General features: G+C 44.8%; 1 protein-coding gene across 1 annotated transcript; it reads left to right on the top strand.

The window, feature by feature from the left end:
- Positions 1-1,163: 1,163 nt before the first annotated feature.
- Positions 1,164-18,542, top strand: LOC119384818 (uncharacterized). Its single transcript, XM_037652512.1, has 5 exons — positions 1,164-1,325; positions 4,121-4,281; positions 10,859-10,950; positions 14,499-14,591; positions 18,315-18,542. Exons 1-5 carry the CDS (start codon positions 1,173-1,175, stop codon positions 18,464-18,466), a joined length of 651 nt encoding a protein of 216 aa, XP_037508440.1. The 5' UTR covers positions 1,164-1,172; the 3' UTR covers positions 18,467-18,542.
- Positions 18,543-22,014: the final 3,472 nt, after the last annotated feature.

Genomic DNA, 22,014 nt, shown 5'->3' with positions numbered 1-22,014 from the left:
TAAACTCAATCACCTGTGGCGCATACGCTCTTACCGTGGCCTGTGGTATTCGGGTATGTGCCACACGTGTCTGGAGGAAAAGATATGACGACGTACGTGACAGGATTTTCACGTTATTCGTGTCATGACCAGACAGTCATATTCGTCAAACCGTTTTACCCTCCCATGCCAATTTTGGTCTGCACCAAGCTAAGGATGCGACCACGAGAGCACCCAGACGTAGACGGCTAGATAGATAGATAGATAGATAGATAGATAGATAGATAGATAGATAGATAGATAGATAGATAGATAGATAGATAGATAGATAGATAGATAGATAGATAGATAGATAGATAGATAGATAGATAGATAGATAGATAGATAGATAGATAGATAGATGCGTGGATGGATGGATATAAACGCTCAATGTCCCCGAGGCTCGCTAAATGCTTCGCATTTAAAAGAGAAAAAGAAAGAAACCTTCCAGGTGTAAGCCTCCCAATAAAAGCCCATTGTTACAGAGAAATGTGGACAGGTGGTCGCTCAACTTCATTTTATATTGATGCGTGATGCGTCTAGCACGAACTTTGGTTTTGTTTTGTTTTTGACTAGTGATGTCGATACCTTGCGCTTATAGGCTTTCCACAGTCGACGGCAGCGCCAGATAACACAGCCTATCGAGCGCAGAAAGTGAAACGAGAGATGTATGATAAATATTTAACTTGCAGTGACTGATATAGCTATAGAAATACGTGACAATTGTAGCTTCCGCGTACTGTCAAAGCTTACAATAAATTTTAAGTTCAAGTTCTGCATACCTTTTCTGTTCTATTTATTTTTTCTCTCTTTCTCCCCCATTCTTTCACAGTATTTTGCTGCGCTAGCTTCAGTGATCTCAGTATATCGAACACAAATTTAGTTCAATGGCAATTGCCTTTACTTGGTTTATGCCTAAAGCACGCGTCATCAGTTTAATGCGACGTGTCTTGTAGGAAATGTCACGATGCACGCAGTATGTCCGTGAGGCGCCAACTCGAAAATGTCAACAACGTAGAAAAGATAAGCGTGCTTGCTGAAGTTTCTTGACGCAAGTCAGCTCAGTACCCAGCTACGTACCTCGAATGACGCCTTGGATATTTCCAAGCTTACTATACGGAATAACAAGGACGAGCAATTTGCATGTTTATACAATGCTTCGCAACATAGTTATAGCGAAAATGACAATCATTGTTGGAGTGACATTGCTTTTGATATCGCTGAGTGCTTCTAGTACTTCCAGGAAGCTGCGGTGCCAACCGAAACTCATAGCCCGACGTCTTGGATATGAACCAAACGCCTGGAAGGTACGTAACCGTACGAGGGAAATTCGTTGATACGTTGACATTTTTCAAAAAAAGGAGAGTGACATGAATAACAGTTCAGCCGACACGACGTTCACCAAATCGGTCAATAAGATACGTAGCGTATTAATTATGAAATTGACGTTCATTTCCTAATTCTGAACTACCGCAGTTCTCGGTGTCTTACGTTCAGTGAAGACAAATGGTAATTAAGGACACAATATCGTGTAGAGAAACGCCCTCTTTTTGTATACTTCTCAGTGTTCTTAGTCATGATAAAAAGCAAGAGTTAGTCACGCCGGCTATTCACTCCCGCAAAATGAGCATACGTTTAGGTACATTCTACACGCGGTTATTCACTCCGGCAAAATAAGCTAACCTACTTCATTCAAACGAAACTAATACGTGGTTTAATATACTTCAACGCAAGAGTCCAGTGCATATCTTGAGTTTGCAGTGCATACTGAAGAAAACGAAGGGCTCGGACCATTGTTTTTTAGACCTAAAACTTAAGCTGTCTATATCACAGCCTTATTTTTTAAAGTTGTTTATCTCTCTCGCTCTGTCTCACCGAAATTAAGCAAACATAAAAAAATTGTTTACGTTCTTGCACCTTCTGCTTGCCACAGAATACACGTGCCGCGTGCTACACAAGCTTCAATTTGTCGCTAGCCCCAATGAACTTGCGGTGACAATGTTGAATATGTAAAGTGCCTCCTTTAGTGCCCCTCGACATGATATGGCGAGAGGAAGAGTATAAAAACCGTTTGACGCAGTTGAACCGTTTTCCTCTTGACTGAGAGAAAAATATTTCGGTATGTGGACGAAAATGCAGGCAGAGAGAAAAAGGGATTTGTAGCGCTTAAAATGTTCGGCAAAATATAAAAATATTGTAGACATATTATCAATTCGTAAGAGCGCTTTAATCTTTTTCTTTGCATATAAATTGCACATGAAACGTTCGTCATGATTTATTTGACTATAGGTTCCTCTGGTGTTTTTCAGATAGACACATATGGCTATGTACATCACAAAACACAACGTGTATATATATATATATATATATATATATATATATATATATATATATATATATATATATATATATATATATATATATATATATATATATATATATATATATATAGTTCAAAAAAATCAAGCACGTAGGAAAAATTGTTCTGTAAAGGACTGACGTTTCGGCCGCGGGACCCGCCTTCGTCGTGGTGATGCGAACATGCGACGGTACCGCAATATAAAGTGCATTTTATATTGCAGTACCGTCGCATGTTCGCATCACTCCGACGAAGGCCGGTCCCGCGGCCGAAACGTCAGTCCTTTACAGAACAATTTTTCCTACGTGCTTGATTTTTTTTTAACTTCCGGGTCCTTTGTTAGCACTTCATTGTTTATATATATATATATATATATATATATATATATATATATATATATATATGTATATATGTATATATATCTATGTATATATATATATATATATATATATATATATATATATATATATATATATATATATATATATATATATATGTATATATATATATATATATATATATATATATAGTATATATATATATATATATATATATATATATATATATATATATATATATATATATATATATATATATATATAGGGTGTCCCAGCTATAACGCAGCACGATTTCAAAAAAGAGGAACGGCGTTACGCGAAGCGAACCTGCTGCATATTGTTCCTAGTACACTGGAGTAGCCACTACTATTGCTTTCGTTAATGAGGTTTAATTAATTAGTCATAACTATATTTGTAACTCGGCAAGTACTCACCTAATTGTCAAAACGTCGATGAGGCGTATGTAGGCATGTTCAAGGACAGCTGAATGCGCAATTTTTAACAACGTACTAATTACGTGCTCATTTTTTCCGGCTGATAAAGAAAGCCCGCGAAATATGAAAAATAAGACGTGACTACTCTCCCACCCGTAAAGCAAACCAGCGCCCTCAAACAAGCTTACGGCAAACAACCGCTTTGCCTGTTGTCCGTTGCGAGAGACAGCGTTCCGCATTTTTGCAAGGGTACAGGTCGGGCGCCAACGATATGCGTGCCATATCGCTGGGATTCATTCCCTTCGATAGTACGCCACAATCATTATCCATATCTCACGGCCGACTGTACTCACTGATAACGCGGCAGGTGTTCCGATTACGGCCTGACTGTAAAATCAGCGGTGCGTTTCTTAGGCCGGGGAGTGGCAGATATGGCGATGCATTCTTTTTTTCTTTCCGTATTTTTTCCTTGATACTCTCCACCTCAGGGGGTCCTGTTTGAGGGCTATGGTTCTCGACGCACGCAACAGTCTAGTCAAGTGTCCCTTTTCATATTTCGCGGGCTTTCTTAATCAACCGGAAAAAAATGAGCGCGCAATTAGCACGTTGTTGAACGTAGCGCAGTTAGATGCCATTTGAACATGACTACATAAGCCTCATTGGCATTTTGACAATTAGGTGAGTACTTGTCGAGTTACAAATACAATTATGACTATTTAATCAAACCTCATTAACGAAAAAAAATAGCAGTGGTTATTCCATTGTGCTAGGAACAATATGCAGTAGGTTTGCTTCGCGTAACGCCTTTCCTCTTTTTTCAAATCGTGCTGCGTGATAGCTGGGACACCCTATATATGCCCCACTTCAGCGTACCTCGTAATCATATCATGGTTTTGGCGCGTAAAACCGTCGAACATTTTTTTGCTAATGTTAGAATTCCAACAAACCTATGCATTTATACTGCATCGCAGTTAATTGTCGACATGCACCCGAGGTACCACTTGATGTTCCACTCTGATGGACAACTCCCAGGCATCTATAAATGTCTGAGTACTTCGAAGTCGAAGCCTGACCCGAGTCGTAAGTGGGAACGGTCTATAGAATATCACAGTTCCCCTAATGTCTCCTACACGTGAGTAAACAGAATCTCTCTCTCTTGATAACTCATGATCACATCCCACTCTCACTACAGAACGACGTCTAAACACACTTGACAGTTGTATTGCAGGAATCAAATGGAAATAACAGTGTGAGTGCTACAAATATGTTAGTGTATTATTTGAGTTCTTTAAAGTTATGAACATCGTTTGCATAGAGCAACAGCAAAGACAGTGGGAAAAAGACTGTTTGTTAACGTTGAAGACAACAAGTTTCCGTAGAATTCTTCGCAACTGTGTAGCTCATTCCTCTCACATCTGTGGCTAAGCAGCTGCTTTAGCAGGCGGTTAGCCACAGAGAATGGTATATGGGAGTAAAATAACACGAATATGTGGGAGCTAAGGCCATAACGAAATATTAGGAATGGCTATTAATGCGTTTGTTATTGCGTCGATTGTGCTAAGCTTTCTAAGCGTTATTTTTCATTCATTCATTCATTCATTCATTCATTCATTCATTCATTCATTCATTCATTCATTCATTCATTTTCTTTCTTTCTTTCGTTTTTGTGTGTAATGATCTCCTACATAAAACTAAACAGAACTGGATGCGCGGATATTCAGAATTTCGAATGCGAATCGAATACTCCATGGTGGTAAGTCGGCTTCTAGTTGATAAAATCAAATCGAATGGCAGTGCCCATACAGCTGATGATTATGATGAAAACATTTATTAAAGTTCAAAGAAAACGGGGAGGGTCCCTATTCCCGGACGCCTATGACAACCTCTGCTGTAGCCCGGGCTCGACGGACGAGCGCCCGACAGACCTCGCTGGCGCCTTCGCCAAGGGTGACTTCCCACTGCCCTGGAGTGCGGGCGGACCGAAGGATTGGTGGGAGGGAAGGGAAGTAGGCAGCGGTGCACTCTACGGCGACATGAAAGCTTGTGGGGATGGCGCCACATCCTGGACAGGCGTCGGTACAGCGAGCCGGATATAAATTATGCAGGAAGTGCAGATTTGGAAACATCCCAAAACCGGGGAAGCCTATCGCCGTCGAAAATCTGAGACCGGTCTCAATTACATCATGTATCGGCAAGCTCATGGAACACGTTGTCCTGCGACACTTGCAGCCGTTTCTCGAAGGCCAGTCTTTTTTTCTCGCATACGCAGCTTGGCTTTCGCCCGCACTTATCAACGTAGGACGTGTTAATCCAGTTGAAAGAGCACGGGTGCTGTGCGGGATGGCCGGAGCTTCTCGGGAACACGAGTTGGCTCCGAGCTCGCACTACGGCGGTCATGATAGGAAGACAGTGCAGAGCGCGCGATAGCAGCGTTGAGAAAAACGGCTACAAGAACGAGCACGGTGTAACAAACGCATGTGCGGCATTCGCGGACGTTTTTAAAGGAACACCGCGCGCGAACGCGTCAGCGCCGCCACTCAGTCAACATTTCAATAGTGCAGCGACGTTAGCGTGATTGTCGCGCTATCTTTTTGCCAGCTGAACATCGCGCCTTCCATAGGAGTGTTCGTGGGCGTTCGTCCTTTTTCGGGCAAGTTCTTTCGTTCCACCGGCGGCATGGAAATTTCCACTCTCGAAGGCAACAAGGGCTCACACGCAGCACTCTCGTGCAGCTGGTTTCGCTTCTCTCGAATATTACAGATAAATAAACGGACAGGTTACTGGTACTTACGTTACACCTCTGAATATTTTTCTGCAGTAACGAAACGGTAGAAACAATCTCTCACAAACAAGTAAATAGTAACATTTCTCCCCGCAAATGTCACCAGGGGCGCTTGCCTCATGGCTGTGATAGAGTTACTGTATATGCTACCTTTAGGTAGCAGAGTTGCGCATCTCACTTCCAAACGCCGCTGGCAACCATGCATTGCGGAGAAACTGACGCTCTGGTCAATTTTTGTATTTCTCGACGCCGTCGCTGCAGCGAAATGAATTAACACTGGTCATCGACGGCCAATGTTTATCGACGGCCTTCGACACACCAGGCATGTTTATCAGCGACACGGTAGGCATGTCGCCGGCAAAAACGGAGTGCGACTTCACCGCAGAGCTGTGGTTGCTAGCCGGACCTATGCGCAACTCTGCTACCTAAAGGCAGCGTATACAGTGACTCTAGGCTGTGAGTGGTACGTGGTGAGCGCGGTGAAATTCAATGCGAGACATCGTAGCCACGTGATGAGATAACCTTTAGTTCTTCGTGCGTGTGCGCAGAGTCTGTGCGATTAAGCTCATAGATAAATGGTGCTGCTCGCTGGCGTCGCGGCGTGAGCAGAGCTCCTCGGCAACAGCAAACGCGGTGGGCGGACCCCATCTTCGCCGCGAGCGTCTGTCAATCAAACTGATTGACGCACGAACTCGGGTACAAACTCGTTGATTCTGAAAAAGCTCCAGTTTAACTCCTGACGGTCATAGTGCCGGTGTGCCTGTCAAGCGTTTCATGAGGTGGACGCTAAGCTGTGCCTTCTTTGCATGTAAAATAATTTCGTCGGCTTGCACTAGTTGTGCAAGGCTGGAGCCATCGGAGGAGCTTTTCATCACCTAGCTTCTTCCAGCTTTTTCCGTGGCAAATCTATTCAGTCTGCTTCGGAGTAAAGAACATGTCAGTTCGGTCTTTAATTATGATGCTAGTAATTAGATAAATCTGAACATGCTGTACAAAAGTTATGCATTAATTGGCAATGATTTCATTAACGTGGAATTAATTACACATGTTTAATTAGAACGATATCAATGAACATAGAGCTAATTAGCCTGATACCAATTAGCTTGATCCTAATTTGCATAGCCTTAGTGAGGATGACCCTAATTTGCTTGAATTTAATTATGTTATTCCTAATTAGCGTCGTGTTAAACAGCATGGTCTTAGCTTTACACGACTTCATTATCATGGTCTTAGTAAGACGTGTGTTAATTAGCTCGGTCTTAGCATGACTTGGCTTAATTAGCTTGGTCATAACTAGCCCTGACTTAATTGGCCAGGTATACCACTCAGCCATTTAGCGAACCAGCCGGGCGCACGTGATCGGGGAGTGAGCAGACGATGAATAAGAGGACGAAGAGGGCGCGCGCCGGCCGAGCAACGCGCTAGAAGGTAGAGGCCGATCATAATGATTACACATGTGGCCTCGGCGATTAGCTGCGGCCGCGGTGTTGTAAGGCGCTCGGCTGGAGCTAATCTCAGAGGCCACGGTGCTTATTATTCTAGAGGATACTTCGTGCAGACATGAAGCGCTTCAAAAGGGAATTTAAACACCCCGTACCTTTAAAAAATATCGTTAGTAAAAGTTTCTGACACTTTTCTTGCATCGGTGCACTTCTGAACTCAGTGGAAAGACAAACAAATAAAAGAAGATGCCTCTGGTTTGAAGACACCACCAACGTTTGTCGACCGTCCTTGACGTGACGCCGCGTTCCGTCGTAACCAATGAAACGCAGCGCCCGTTGAGGGATGGATTTGACCTTTTCGTACTGTTAGCTCGTTCAAACTCGGAAAGATTCCGAGTTTCGCCAAACTCGGGCCATCCTGCATAGTACCCCAGGTCTTGGGTCCATCGCGGTGGGCCCAAACCCGCGCTTTGCTTGCGCTGGACCTTAAGTCAGCCTTGGAAAATGTGGAGCACGACCTCATTCTCAGCAACCTTGCCGAACCACGTTGCGGTGTTCGAGTTTATAACTATGTGCGAGTCTTTCTTCGCGACCTTACCGCAATAAGTGGTACAGGCCCTCATTGCTCGAGTATCAGCCAACTGGCACGCTCAGTTCTGAATATTCGCATAAAACTAACATTAGGGTTCCAAATTCAACTTTATTCGAATGCATTCGAAACTAGTCCATATGGACTAGTTTCTGGCGAATAATTTGTTGTCATTAAATAAGACTATAGCTCACTTTTAGACGGTCTAGATGTTCCTTTTTTTTTTCCTTTCTATGATATCATGTTCACATCACCGATGGTGTACATGCATTGAAAAGCCGTATAGCACAGATGGCGAACGTAGCAAAAGGGCTCACAGCAAAAAAGGAGAGTAAAAAAAGATATTAAGGCAGCTTCGCATGAATGGCGCCAAGCCTGAAGGAAGTGCGGAGCTCGGCGGCCTTCTTTGTTTTGTTTTTTTTGTCTTTCTTTCTTCCTCTATTTCTTTCTTTTTCTCTCATCTCTCTGTTTTTCTGTGTCTTTTTTGTCTTTGTTTTTGTCTCTCCTTGAGTATTTCTCGCTCTTTCTATCGTTTATTGTCGCGTCGCTCGAGCAGCAACTGTGAACTTTGTTCATAAGAGCGTGGTTGCGAGTGCCGACGCCTGCGCTATCTCGACAGGCATCAGTAGACGGCTCGTATACGTGCTGTTCCTCTCACCGCTGACTTCGCGTTGAGACGACTGACAGCACAAAAACTTCGCTCCCTGGAGCAGCCGTGTCCGCTTAAACCAGCGTTATGTATATGTTTAGAGTAAGTTAGTTGTGCAACATTAGACCAAAAAGAGTTAGCCGCTAGGTTTTCTTCGTACAACATTCCTATTCGTTGCTATCGCATTCAATGCTTCGCCCTTGCGGCGAAAACGTACATCCGTCACGGATATGACGTTGATAAAATGGACGCCAACGGTGGAGAAAGAAAAAAACCAAGAAAAATATACCCCGCTGGGAATCGAACCCACGACGTTGCGACCGCGACGGCAAGCGCCCGACGCGCTACCGAGTAAGCTAATTCGGGAGATGCTGGACACGGCGCGAACGCGCCTTATATCTTTCGCACATTCTCTTTCGCGGCGGGCGGAGCGGGGCGGTGCCGCCGTCTGTGAGGGTGTGAAAGGAAGTAATGCTTCACGATCGACACTTACTAGCGCTTCCTCCGAGATTGCACGCGATATCGGAGGTAATGGTTAAAGCGTCTCGATACCAGAGAGGTAGACTGGCCGCGCTGCCGTCGCCGAGGCACGCTTGACGCAGTTTACGTTCTTTGCCTTTGGCTTCGTGTTAGCGTGCGTCGGCTCAACGGAGTAGCTTCCACGTGCACCAACGGGATTTCTCCGCGGCCGACTGCTTCAATTGCGAGAGCACCGACTAACAAAACTGCTGCAATATGCGTTGCAGAAAGGACGCGATTTCGACGGGCGAATGTCGTGCCTTGGTGAGCGAGAGCAGCGCCTGCGAGACAGAGGCCAGCGGGACGCACGCGTTTGCGGCTCAGGCTACGAAACTCTACCTCCCGTGTTGCTGAAGCGCAGTGTGTGTTATGTATGCCTGAGCACAGGCGTCGGCTACCCGTTACTAGAAAGCGCACACCGTGCCGTTTCTCTCCTTAATTGACGACGCTTTGAAGAAGCGCATACCGGGTACCAGTGTTCATTATGAGCTTGTTGATATCATCTTTACGCGGGATTCACGATTCGCTGTGTCCAAATATCACATCGTCAGCTACCACAACGGTTTAATAATGATCATGGGCGTTAGTCGTCGCGATAGAGACATGCTGTCAACATGGGTGCATCCACGTCAAACGGTGCTATAGCTGCCAAACACGAATAGACATTGTACAAGCTCTCATATATCACTACACAATAAGCACTACTTCTGTGAAGACACGTTTAACTTTCGTGTTATACCGATTCCTATGACGGAGGGATCAGCCATGTTTTTAACACGAAAGTGTTTTATGCCGGGGTCCACCAAGTACATCCGTCACGGATATGACGTTGATAAAATGGACGCCAACGGGTGAGAAAGCAAGAAAATATACCCCGCTGGGAATCGAACCCACGACGTTGCGACCGCGACGGTAAGCGCCCGACGCGCTACCGAGTAAGCTAATTCGGGAGATGCTGGACACGGCGCACGCGCCTTATATCTTTCGCACATTCTCTTTCGCGGCGGGCGGAGCGGGGCGGTGCCGCCGTCTGTGAGGTGTGAAAGGAAGTAATGCTCACGATCGACACTTACTAGCGCTTCCTCCGAGATTGCACGCGATATCGGAGGTAATGGTTAGCGTCTGTACCAGAGATAGACTGGCCGCGCTGTCGCCGAGGCACGCTTAGAGTACGTTCTTTGCCTTTGGCTTCGTGTTAGCGTGCGTCGGTCAACGGAGTAGTTCCACGTGCACCAACATTTCTCCGCGGCCGACTGCTTCATGCGAGAGCACCGACTAGACCAAAAACGGGCGAGTTGCGAGACAGAGGCCAGCGGGACGCAGCCGCTAGGTACGAAACTTTCTTGAAGCGCGTACTGAACATTCCGTTATAGAAAGCGCACACCGTGCCGTTTCTCTCCTTAATTGACGACGCTTTGAAGAAGCGCATCGGGTACCAGTGTTCATTATGAGCTTGTTGATATCATCTTACGCGATTCACGATTCCTTGTCCAAATATCACATCGTCAGCTACCACAACGTTTAATAATGATCATGGGCGTTAGTCGTCGCGATAGAGACATCGTCAACATGGGTGCATCCACGTCAAACGGTCTATAGTGCCAAACACGAATAGACATTGTACAGCTCTCATATATCACTACACAATAAGCACTACTTCTGTGAAGAAGTTTAACTTTCGTGTTATACGATTCCTATGACGGAGGGACGCCATGTTTTTTTTTTCAGATACCGTGGATCATACAAAGCATGGACAACAAAAACAGAAGAAAATTATGTGTATGATGACACATTGAATGTGTCATACTATCGCGAAACATGTAAGAGCTACTTCTGAATTTCTTGTTATCTTTTATACTGGTGAAAAACTGCGTTAACTACTTATACATGCCTTATTAATAACAACTGAGCTTGCCTTGAGGTGCGCCTTATCGCAGTAAAAAAAAAAAAAGATATGCGCTTTGAAAAGCAGCAAGAGTGTAAGACATCCATTTTATGCGTGTAATAGCGGATCACCATATGTTCTCACTGTCAAATTAAGCTTTGATAAAATGGAAGATTCGAAAAAAAGGAAGAAGGGGAGGTGGAGGGGGGCTATTGTGTTAGAATTGTTAAAGATAACTTTTCTGAAATCTTTTGGTGATGCCTATATGCTCGGGAAATTGTGCACATATTCGCAAAGCTTTTGGTCTGTAGATGCTCATTACCATTGGCTAGGTGGCTTTGCTAATGAAATGCCCTGCATCACGATTGGCTCAAAATTTATATTAGGAATAATTGTAGTGTAAGACGTTTCTCTATATACGGGCCGTAAGTTACAATAAGCCAAGCCGCAGAATAATCGCTATGATGCGGTGGCATATAAGAAACGTACACTATAGTACTGTGCCAGCAATGCAGTCCAACACGGAGATCATGCAAAATAACTGACGGTTTCGCATCTCTTTACTTGCGGTTACGGAAACAACATTTTACTGTAGAGCGAGTAATCAAATGAAGTAATAACATCGAGAAAACCAGGGGCGTAACCAGGGGCGTAACCAGGGGGGGGGGTTCAACCCCCCCCCCCCGAAATTTTTCAGTTTTGCTAGTGTATATATACACGTGCACATACAAATGCACGCACGATACATACATAAAGTATGGTTGAACCCCCCCCCCCCCCCCGAGATAAAATGATGGCTACGCCCCTGGAGAAAAGCAATTCCTGTAGCGTAAATGACAACTTTTTGTCGCGTACTTAAATGTGCGAGGTACATCTTAAGCTATACAATATTGCTTTATTAATGATGCGAGACGCCTCTGTACACAATCGGCTAATTCACACGAGTCCACCGTTTATATTTCTTAAGTAATTACATTACTGAACACACTGATACACGTGGCTTGAGAATGCAAAGGAAAAGAGCTATGTCAGCACCCACGATCTAAACGAAGAGCAGTGGGAGATCGGGTTGCAGAACCCGTGTCTAGAAAGACAGCGAGAGCCGGCCTACTGTGTTGTGATGCGCTACGCTCGATCCTGTGCTAGTGTTATCATCTACCACTCACGGCCATAGGCGTGCGCACAGGGGGGGCAGGGGGGGCGGCCGCCCCCCCCTTAACCACCTAAGAGGGGGGCGCAAAATTTGCCCCGTACCTTGACCCTTCTAGTCACCTAAGAGGGGGGGGGGGGCGCAAAATCTGCCCCATACATTGACTTAGTAGGGTGGGGGGGGGCGCTGAGACGAACCTTTGCCCCCCCTAATGGGGAACCCTGCGCACGCCTATGCTCACGGCCCCCTGATTTCGCTGATAACGTGCTCGAACTGTCGCTGAGATCATAGGCGTGCGCAGGGTTTCCCATCATGGGAGGGGTGCCCCCCCCCCCCCCCGTGAGCACGCCTATGGCTGGGACCAGTGTCGGATCACGTAAAGCACGCGAAGGCATTAACATCAGAAAAGGCACTGCTGCAATACACCGGCTCTCCTGCACGGGATTCACGACAATGCTGTACGATACACGGCTTTCTGGGCTCTGGAAATCGCTGTATTTCTAAGAAGAAAGTTCCTTGCTTTCTAAAAAAAATATGTCCCCTCTCACGGCCCATATCATAAAGGCCTTATGAACTGTAGCCGGTGTGCTCGCAGGGCGTATCCGTATTGAACAAATTTTGAAGGTGACGCCTGTTACGAAACATTCTTTCCTAAAGCGTGTGACAGAGTACGTGGGTGTCCTAGTCACGTTCGCATTTCAATGCACAAAACTAATCCGTAATCCCTTGCACACTTAGATTTTGTTCCAAGGAGATGTCTTGGAAACTCACTGGTTACAATTCATCAATTGCGATGCGTACCGTAAATTGGTTATCTAAAGAGCATGGGCTAGAGATGGCGATAACATTTTTAATTAGATAGGCGGATACGTATTTTCGTTAATTAGGTGAAAAAAATATCCGCCACTTCGAATAATAGGCCTCAAGGACTATAATAAAGTTATCTGTCACTGGCAAGTTCTTTTTTTTTTTTGCAATTCTGTACTGTTTAAAAAAAGTTATGGCAGCTTCGCGCTAGTAGGGCCGAGGCTGAAGGAAGAGCGAGCTGCGTGGCCTTCCTTGTTTTTTTTTTATTTTTTTCTTTCTTTCTCTTTCTGTCTGTTTCTTGTATCCCTTTTTTGTATCTGTTTCTTTCTCTTTATTTCTCTATATCTCTTTCTTTCATTTTCTCGCTCTTTCTATCTTTATTTCTCTCTTTTCTTTTTCTATCTCTCTTTCTTTCTCTTTCTGTCTTGCTCTGTGTTTTTTCTATACCTTTTCCATGTTTGTTTCTTTCCATATCTTTCTTCCTTTCTGTCTCTTTCTCCGTCTTTCTACCTTCCTTCCTATTTCTTTCTCTCTCTCTCTCTCTCTATTTTCTCTTTCTCTTCCTTTCTCTCTCTCTTTCATGTGTTTAGCTTCACCGTGTTCCACTTTTAGTTTTCGTTTAACGCTCGGACCTACTGCAGTCGGTAGTGGGGCTTGCCCAATTCATGTGGCGCACACTCACCTGTGGAGTTTTGCGCGACGAAGCACAAGTTACCGAGAGCTTAAACTGCTTCGCTGTTAAAACGCCCTCCATAATCGTTGGCCATGCGTACTTTTAGTAAGGGCGATGTCCTACCGTCGTGACAGCTTTAGAGCTCTTCTTGAATTGACGAGAGGCGAAGCGATTGCCGGCATCCTTAAGAAGGCTGAATCTGTTGCAGATACACTCCTCATTCTCCCCCTTATTTCGTTTTATTGAAACTTTTTCTTTTTTTCCAATCAAGAAAACTCGCCCAGATTTACCGTTCTCGTAAGAACTACTACCTTGCTCTGTACTAAGCGTTCAAGCGTAAAAAATTTCGTGACAGCTACTTCGTAAATATCTTCGTATTTCGCTTACTGTGTCCTTACTTTTCATATGCATGCACCGGAACCAGCAGCTTCCCCACAAATATTGTACTTAGCTAAAACTGCTGCTTGGGCGAGTTGGTTCCGTCTCTTTTTTGCGATGGTAAATCTATCTCAATCGTACTTAGCTCGTAACTTATTGTCGAATGATCCCAGCGACATTGGGCCACTGAAATGTAGTATAGCTTTGAGTGTGAAAGTATAACGGACGAACAACGTCAGAAGTACTTCATTTACAGCTTGAAGAGACGCAAAATTCTCGAACAGGGGCTGTCGGTGGAGCCAACGTTTGGACAAGTTGCCTTTTCTTCTTCAAGGCAGGTTGCTTCCTTGAAGAAAGAAGACAAGGCCACTTGTCGAATCGTTAACTCCACCGACAACCCCTGTTCGAGAATAGTCATCTCTTCAAGTCTCCATCTTCTCCTGAACTTCTGTCTGTTTTTTTATTTCATTTCCAGCTGTGAAATATGACTTCGAACGATTCTTCAGTGCCAACGACGTTATCTACTCGCGCCCTAAGCTCTGCTTGGTTATGACGTCAAATGAGCTTGGTAAGTAATAGAGCTCTCTCTCTCTCTCTCTCTCTCTCTCTATATATATATATATATATATATATATATATATATATATATATATATATATATATACACGACGTCTCATGACGCTGATACATGCATGCGGTAGTCGTATACTAAGACTTTTGCCTAGCCTGTCCGATAATCACGAGATAGCCTGAAACCTCCCAATTTTAAAACCACTGAAGGAATTAATATTGTTATTATTATTATTATTATTATTATTATTAGTATTATTATTATTATTATTATTATTATTATTATTATTATTATTATTATTATTATTATTATTATTATTATTATTATTATTGTTGTTGTTGTTCGCGTCAGGACAACTAGCACTGACCTTAGTAGTAGTAGCAGCAGCACATAAACAAGGAGGGTTTTTTTTTTTATTACAAAGTAGAAATGAGAATCTAAAACATATGTCTTTTGAAGGGCGCGCGGAATCATGGCACGACAAATTCTGGCTCTGGCAGCATGCGAAACTGAAACTTGAAGGTCCAAAGGGCGCATATAGCCGAGCCCTCCAAGGCAACGTTCGCGTAGGTCAATGCGAGGCATTGTAGCAAATCACGCTGTCGATGACTGATCAGCGTGACGCCGGCGGAGCGACCGCGCTTCTAATACCCGCCGTTCGATGGCGCAAGAATAACGTCGCATCTAGAGTTACGGTCTATGCTGTCTTTAGGTAGCAGAGTTGCGCATCTGTCTTCCAAACGCCGCTAGCAACCATGCATTGCGGAGAAGCTGACGCCCGGGCCAATTTTGTATTTCTCGACGCCGCCGCTGCAGCGTACTCAAGTAACACTAGTCATCGATAGTCAATGTTTATCGCCGGTTTTTGGACATGCCAGTCATGTTAATCAGTGACACAGTAGGCATGCCGCGTGCAAAAACTGAGTGCGACTTCACCGCATACTTCTGGTTGCTAGCAAGACCAATGCGCAGCTCTGCTACCTAAAGGTAGAAGAATTGCGCATAGGTCTGGCAAGCAACCACAGCTACGCGGCGAAGCAGCTCTCCGTTTTTGCAGGCGATATGCCTACCGTGTCGCCGATAGACATGTTTGGCGTGTCGAAGACCGGCGATTAACTCGATGTCTGGTGTCAATCCAATTCGCTGCAGCGGCGGCGTAGAGACATACAAAAATTGGCCCGAGCGTTAGCTTCTCCGCAATGCATGGTTGCTAGCGGCGTTTGGAAGACATATGCGCAGTTCTGCTACGTAAAGGTAGCATATACAGTAACTCTAGTCGCCTCGAACAGTGTGACTACACGCGCACGTGCCTTTCAATTTCGGATTCGCGTACTTTGATAACCGGTATCTGTCGTGTCACCATTCCACTGGCAACCGCATTTTCTAAATATACAGAAGTGTACTCCCACCAAGTTTCTAACTTCGATGGACATTCTATAATTAAAAGTTTGATTAATAATTATTTGCTGTAAACCGGACTTGTTATTTGAAAGAATCTTTATTCAAGTTCAGTCTTATTTACTGTACTACCATACGGTCAAATAAAATAAATAAAAGAAGAAAACAGCATCTGAAGTATGCCACTGCCAATGAGACGTGACTTCGAACGGCTTTACCAAATTGTAGCGGAATGGCCACAGCGTGAATACATGTAGTAAGCACACTGGTGTTATACAGGATGGCCCGAGTTTGGCGAAACTCGGAATCTTTCCGAGCTCTGGCGACACCTCCTTCTTAACAACCTAACAGTACAAAAAGGTCAAATCTAGCCCTCAGCGCGCTGCGTTCCATTGGTTACGATGGAGCATGGCGTCACTTTAAGGGCGGTCGACAAAATTGGGTGATTTCTTCAATCTAGCGGCATCTTCAGTCATTTGCTCGTCGTTCCACTGACTGCAGAAGTACACCCATGCAAGAGAAGTGTCAGAAATGTTTACTAATGATAGTTTTTATAGGTACGGGCTGTTTAAATTCTTTTCCAAGCGTTTACTACCTGCACTAAATATTCTTTAGAATAATTAGTACCGCGGCATCCGAGATAAGCTACGGCCGAGAGCCTTTCAAGAGCGCGCAGCCGGAGCGAATCGCCGAGGCCACGTGTGTATTCACGGTCGGCCTCTACCTTCTAGCGCGTTGCTCGGCCGGCGCGCGCCCTCTTCTTCATCGTCTACTTGTTCCCCAAGCACGTCCGTCCGGCTGATTATCTAATTAGCTAGGTGGTAGACCTATGCAATTCCGTCAGGACATGCTATGGCCATGCTAATTAAGCCGCCATGGTAAGAGCAAGCTAATAAAGCCACGTCTTGCTAAGTCCATGCTAACTGAGCCGTGTTGAGCTAAGACCAAGCTTATTAGGACCATGCTAATTAAGATGATGATGATTAAGATCAGGCTAATCAGCTCCATGCTAGCTAACGCCTTGCTAAATGAGTCTGAGATAATTAGGACCGCGTTAATTAAAACCATAACAATTAGGACAGGGATATTCAATACAATGCCAATTAATACCGCAGTAATGAAGACAAGTTTAATTAATACTATCGAAACTGCGACCGAGCTGACGCGGTTTTGACTCCGAAGCAGACTGAGGAGACGAGCAGACTTGGTAGACGTTGAGCCACGTAAAGAGCTAAAAAAAAGCTAGGTGATCGCAAGCTCCACTGATGGCTCCAGCCTTGCACAAGCCGACCAATTGTTTTTATATGCCATAAAGCTGCTACTTCGCGACCACCGCATGAAACGCTTGACACTCACACCGACACTATGACAGTCGCTAGTTGAACTTCTCAGAATAAACGACTTTGAACCCGAGTTCGCGTGTCAATCAGTTTGATTGACAGACGCCCACGGCAAGGATCGGCTCCGCCCACCGCGTTTGCTGTAGCCGAGGAGCAGTGCTCACGCCGCAACGCCAGCGAGCGGTCCGATTCAGAGCTGAATCCCACAGACTACGTACACACGCTCGAAGAACTAAAGGTTCTTTCATCACGCGGCTACGATGTCTCGCATTTAATTTGACCACGCTCACGATGTGCCACTCGCTGCCACGTTGCAACCATGAAGCAAGCGCCCCTGGTGACACTTGCGACGACAAATGTTACTATGTACTCGCCTGTTAAGATATTGTTTCTGCCGACTCGTTACTGCAGCAACATCTTCAGACTTGTATTGTAATTACCAGTAACCTGTCCATTCATTTATCTGTAATATTCGATAGAAGCGAAACGAGCTGCACGAGAGTGCTGCGCGTGCGCCCTTGTTGCCTTCGAGAGTCGGAAATTTCCATCCTCCAGATGGAACGAAAGAACTTCCACGAACCCGCCTGTGGGAGGCGCGATGTTCATTTGGCAAAAAGATAGCGCGACGATCACGCTGACGTCGCTGCACTGTGAAAATGTTGACTCAGTGGCGGCGCTGACGCGTTCGCACTCGGCGTTTCTTTGAAAACCACCGCAGATGACGCACACGTGTTTGTGACGTCATGCGCGTTCTTGTAGCCGTTTTTCTCAACGCCGCTTTCGCGCGCTCCGCACTGTCTTCCTGCAATGATCGCCCTAGTGCGAGTTCGAAGCAAACACGCGTTCCCGAGAAGGTCGGGCCATCCTGCATGGCACCCCAAGGCACATATACATAGAAACAAGGGATCGGCGGATTAGAGTTATCTAATGGTGTCGTGTTTCAGCATCGTTCATTCTGCGTCCGTGTCTTGTCTCCTTGCAGGTCTTCAGGTGTGGGTTGACACGGATTATATAAAACAATATCGCAGGATACCATATGCCTGCACTTTCTTCTATGAGGCTTGCGCTGTACAAACAACGAAGATATGGGTGTACGATTGGGATCACTGTCCATTAACAACTCACCTGGTATAAGAAAAAAATAAGCATGAAAGGCCTGGCACGATTTTGACCCTTTTGCGCTGAATGTCATATATCAATAAAAACGCTGCCTAGCTATAATTTTCTTTCTAATGGTTGCCGTTAAAACTGATCCTTAACGGCTGCTGCATGCTTCCAATCCACGCCACTACTTATTAAGTGCATATAAGGAATAGTCATCTGCTATTCTTTTGCTCGAATTACGCATCCGATAGTTAGAAGCTTCTGATACCTGACGGCGACGTGAATGTGTAAGATTGTGTTTGTCCATGCGCACCTTGTGAATAAAACAAAACCTGACTGATTGACGGGGCATATATGTAACCCAGAGGGTTTCTGCTATATCCTCCGAACATTCTGTGTGAGATTGCGAAAACGTTCTGACAGTGACAGAGATGTGTCGAGGCATTGTGATAATATAAATTTAATTGCACCGTTATCACCATTCTTTCCGTGTCCAACTTAATGGAAAACTAACATTCTTGTTCCAATGATACAAAGCAAGATAATGTGCATAACCGCTTTGTCAATGTTTTATAACCATATGTCTGCCTATTACGTCTCAATGCCGCATCACTTTTTTTTTTATCCTTGAGTACGTCAGTTATCCAGCGTGGCGACTTAGCGCTCTAGCTTTGCGCTGCTAAGCCCGAGGGTGCGGGTTGATTTCCCGGCTACGGCAACAACATTTCGAAGAGGGCGAAATTCCGAAAGTCGTGTGTACTTAGATTGAGCTGAACGTTAAAGAATTTCAGGTGGTGAACAGCGAGAGTTTCCCACTAGGGTGTATCTTATAATCATTCTAAAAAGACAGTACGTGCAAACATGGACACAAGAAAGAAGTCAGGACACCACAAACGTCTTTTTTAGAATGCATACTTACCAACTAGCTCAACTCTCTGTTATTCTAAGCTTATAATCATATCATGATATTTCCGTGTAGGACACCAAAGCATGTCCCATTCCAGCATTTTAGCAGGCCTCTTTTTTTTTCAGCTCCTCTTCCGCTTGTTGCTCCTAGTTTAATTGCCTTCTTGAAATCAAACTAGGCTTACAGGCTAACAAGGGGTGAATTTTCTTCCATTAAAGAACATTTTCACTTTCAGAGCGCGAAAGTAGTTCCGCCTTTCTGTTTGAGCAGGTCCTCCACTGCCCTTTTCATTTCTTCAGTATCCACCGAAGCGCTGTAGAAGGAGTGTACGAATCAACCCTATGTCGTTCATTATTTTTCGTACGTACAAACAACAGTACAAGAAAAAAGCTGCACAAATAAATATGCGTAGTCTAAGCTTTATCACTTACAATATGAAAAACGAACAGTACAAATGCTATAAGGTGGATCAACAGACCGTAAACGAATGCATTAGGAACGCTCCAAGTTTTACTTATAAGTAAAGCTTGGAGCGTTCCTAATAAAGTAAGGTAAAGTAATAAATTACTTTACGAATACACCCAACTGAATTAACAATCGAAAGGAGAGGCTCCCACTGCCATTTTTTGCAGTGTTGCTTGCTCTACAACCGGATATACCGCGGTGGTTCTTGACTCGTACGCTGTTCCAAATACAAGAAACAATGTTTTGCACAGTGGCAAGGTCGGTGGTCAAAAGTGGTTCTCCCAGATCTGAAAAACGTTTTAATGGAACACTGTATAGTCCCAAAATCGAAATTACCGAAGTCAGTAAGCTTGACACACCGTGCCTAGATTGTTTGTCAACCTTAAGCACCATGAACAACTACGATAGGCCAATGGAGTGATACTGCGGTGCATCCATGGCAATAACAAATAAATCCAACCCAGAGCAGCGTCGTTTAACGTATCTTAATGCGTTGCAGGGTTTAATAACGATGTATAAGTCCAAGTCACTGCTCTATACAGTTACCCCCAGCTTACAAAGGCTATCACAAAAATTTGTGTATGACCTTAGGATCTCGCATAAAATGGACAAGTTCTTCTTTGTTGTATAAAGCACGCAAGTCGAGGTTCTATGTACAAGGGCCTAGATTACTTCGCAGCTCTAAACTGAAGCCGCGGTAAAATGTTTTCGGTGTCCTTTAGATATTGGGCAGATTGTAGCTCCATAAGACATGTTGCAAGCTTCTTCAAATGTTGCGGGAAGACCACGCCGGTAAGTCTGTCAAGTGAACGTGGCAAGCAAATAGCTCGTGCATGCATGCTTGATCTTGCCTACTCAGATTTGGGTCCTTCTGTCGTACCTCATAGTGCAATGACACATACCCGCTTTGGTAGCGTAATGGGTAACGTTTTGCGGTGCTAATCTCGGCAACGCGGGTTCAATTTCCGGCCACGGCGGCTGCATTTCAATGGGGGCAAAATGCAAAAACAACCGTATACTTGGCAAAACTTAGAGGACCCCAGGTGGTCAAAATTAATTCGGCGTCCCTCACTAAGACATGCCTCTTCACTATATCGTCGTTTTAACGCGTGAAACCGCGTAAGAATAGTTCACTACCTGCTCACTAAAATAACTTATTACATAAAATGTTTACAATTATAAGATTTACGGCTTGTATTTCAATTGAAATTTGCCCGGAATAGCCATAAATGTTGAGTTGCACGCTTCGAAGTTCCGTGGCAACCGCGCTGACCTGTTTCACATGGTTTGGTCCCGCCAGCATAGAGGCATCGGGCAAATTACTCAGCCGACGTGGGAGTAATGGGAGGAGGCTTCGCGTAGCCCAGCTACCGAGGATCAGCGGAGCCTGGTGGAGCGGGCGCAGGTTGCATCTCAGTCTAATGGAGTCCCTGACAGGGACCCGCCCGATCATCCTCAGCACTAACTGCAGTAGACGGTACAATTTCCGCAATAAATATGTTATTCATTCATTCAAAATGGCTTTGTACAACATATTAATGCGTTCTTCTACCTTTTCGTTACATTTTCTTGATTCTTCACGTGGCACCGTGAAGTGCCGCTCTGGGTGTCTCCTGTATGACGTAGAAACCTGTCGGAAAGCGAAGTCACTGCGTCATTTACTTGTCCGCTCGAGTTTACGCTCATTCTGGGATTCTCCCTGGTACGCCGCAATTCTCCTCAGCGGCACGGGCGAGACAGACCGCGTTACGAGGCTTTAAAGGGCCCCTAAGCCACCCAGAGGTCGAAATTTAGTTGTGGTGTGACAGTTCTGCACGAGTCTACAGCGAACACGTAGCCGTGAGAATTTTAAAGACGATAGTCTTTCTTGGGGAACTTAAACCAGAAAGGTTGGTCTGTTTGTTTGTCGGCACGTCACCCGATTCAGCCACCCGGCCAAAGTTCAACCACTTGCTTACCGCCCACCCATATTGAACTGGTATGGCTGTTCACACTTGTGAACGTTGTCGATCAAAAAGTAAATATTACGCATATCTGAGGCGCAACATCATTAGGTAAATATTAGGTGGCGTGTTCCTTTGATAGAAAATGCATAAATACGCAATTTTAAAGACCCTAGTTTCTTAAGCTGCGCTGAAAATGCGACTGCGCTGAAACTTGTCTTCCTCCGTGCCCTCTGCACAAGCTCATGTTGTGTTTCGGTTTT

This window comes from Rhipicephalus sanguineus, chromosome 3, assembly GCF_013339695.2.
Source record: "Rhipicephalus sanguineus isolate Rsan-2018 chromosome 3, BIME_Rsan_1.4, whole genome shotgun sequence".
Lineage (NCBI taxonomy): Eukaryota > Metazoa > Arthropoda > Arachnida > Ixodida > Ixodidae > Rhipicephalus > Rhipicephalus sanguineus.
This window is presented reverse-complemented; position numbering and strand designations above follow the sequence as displayed.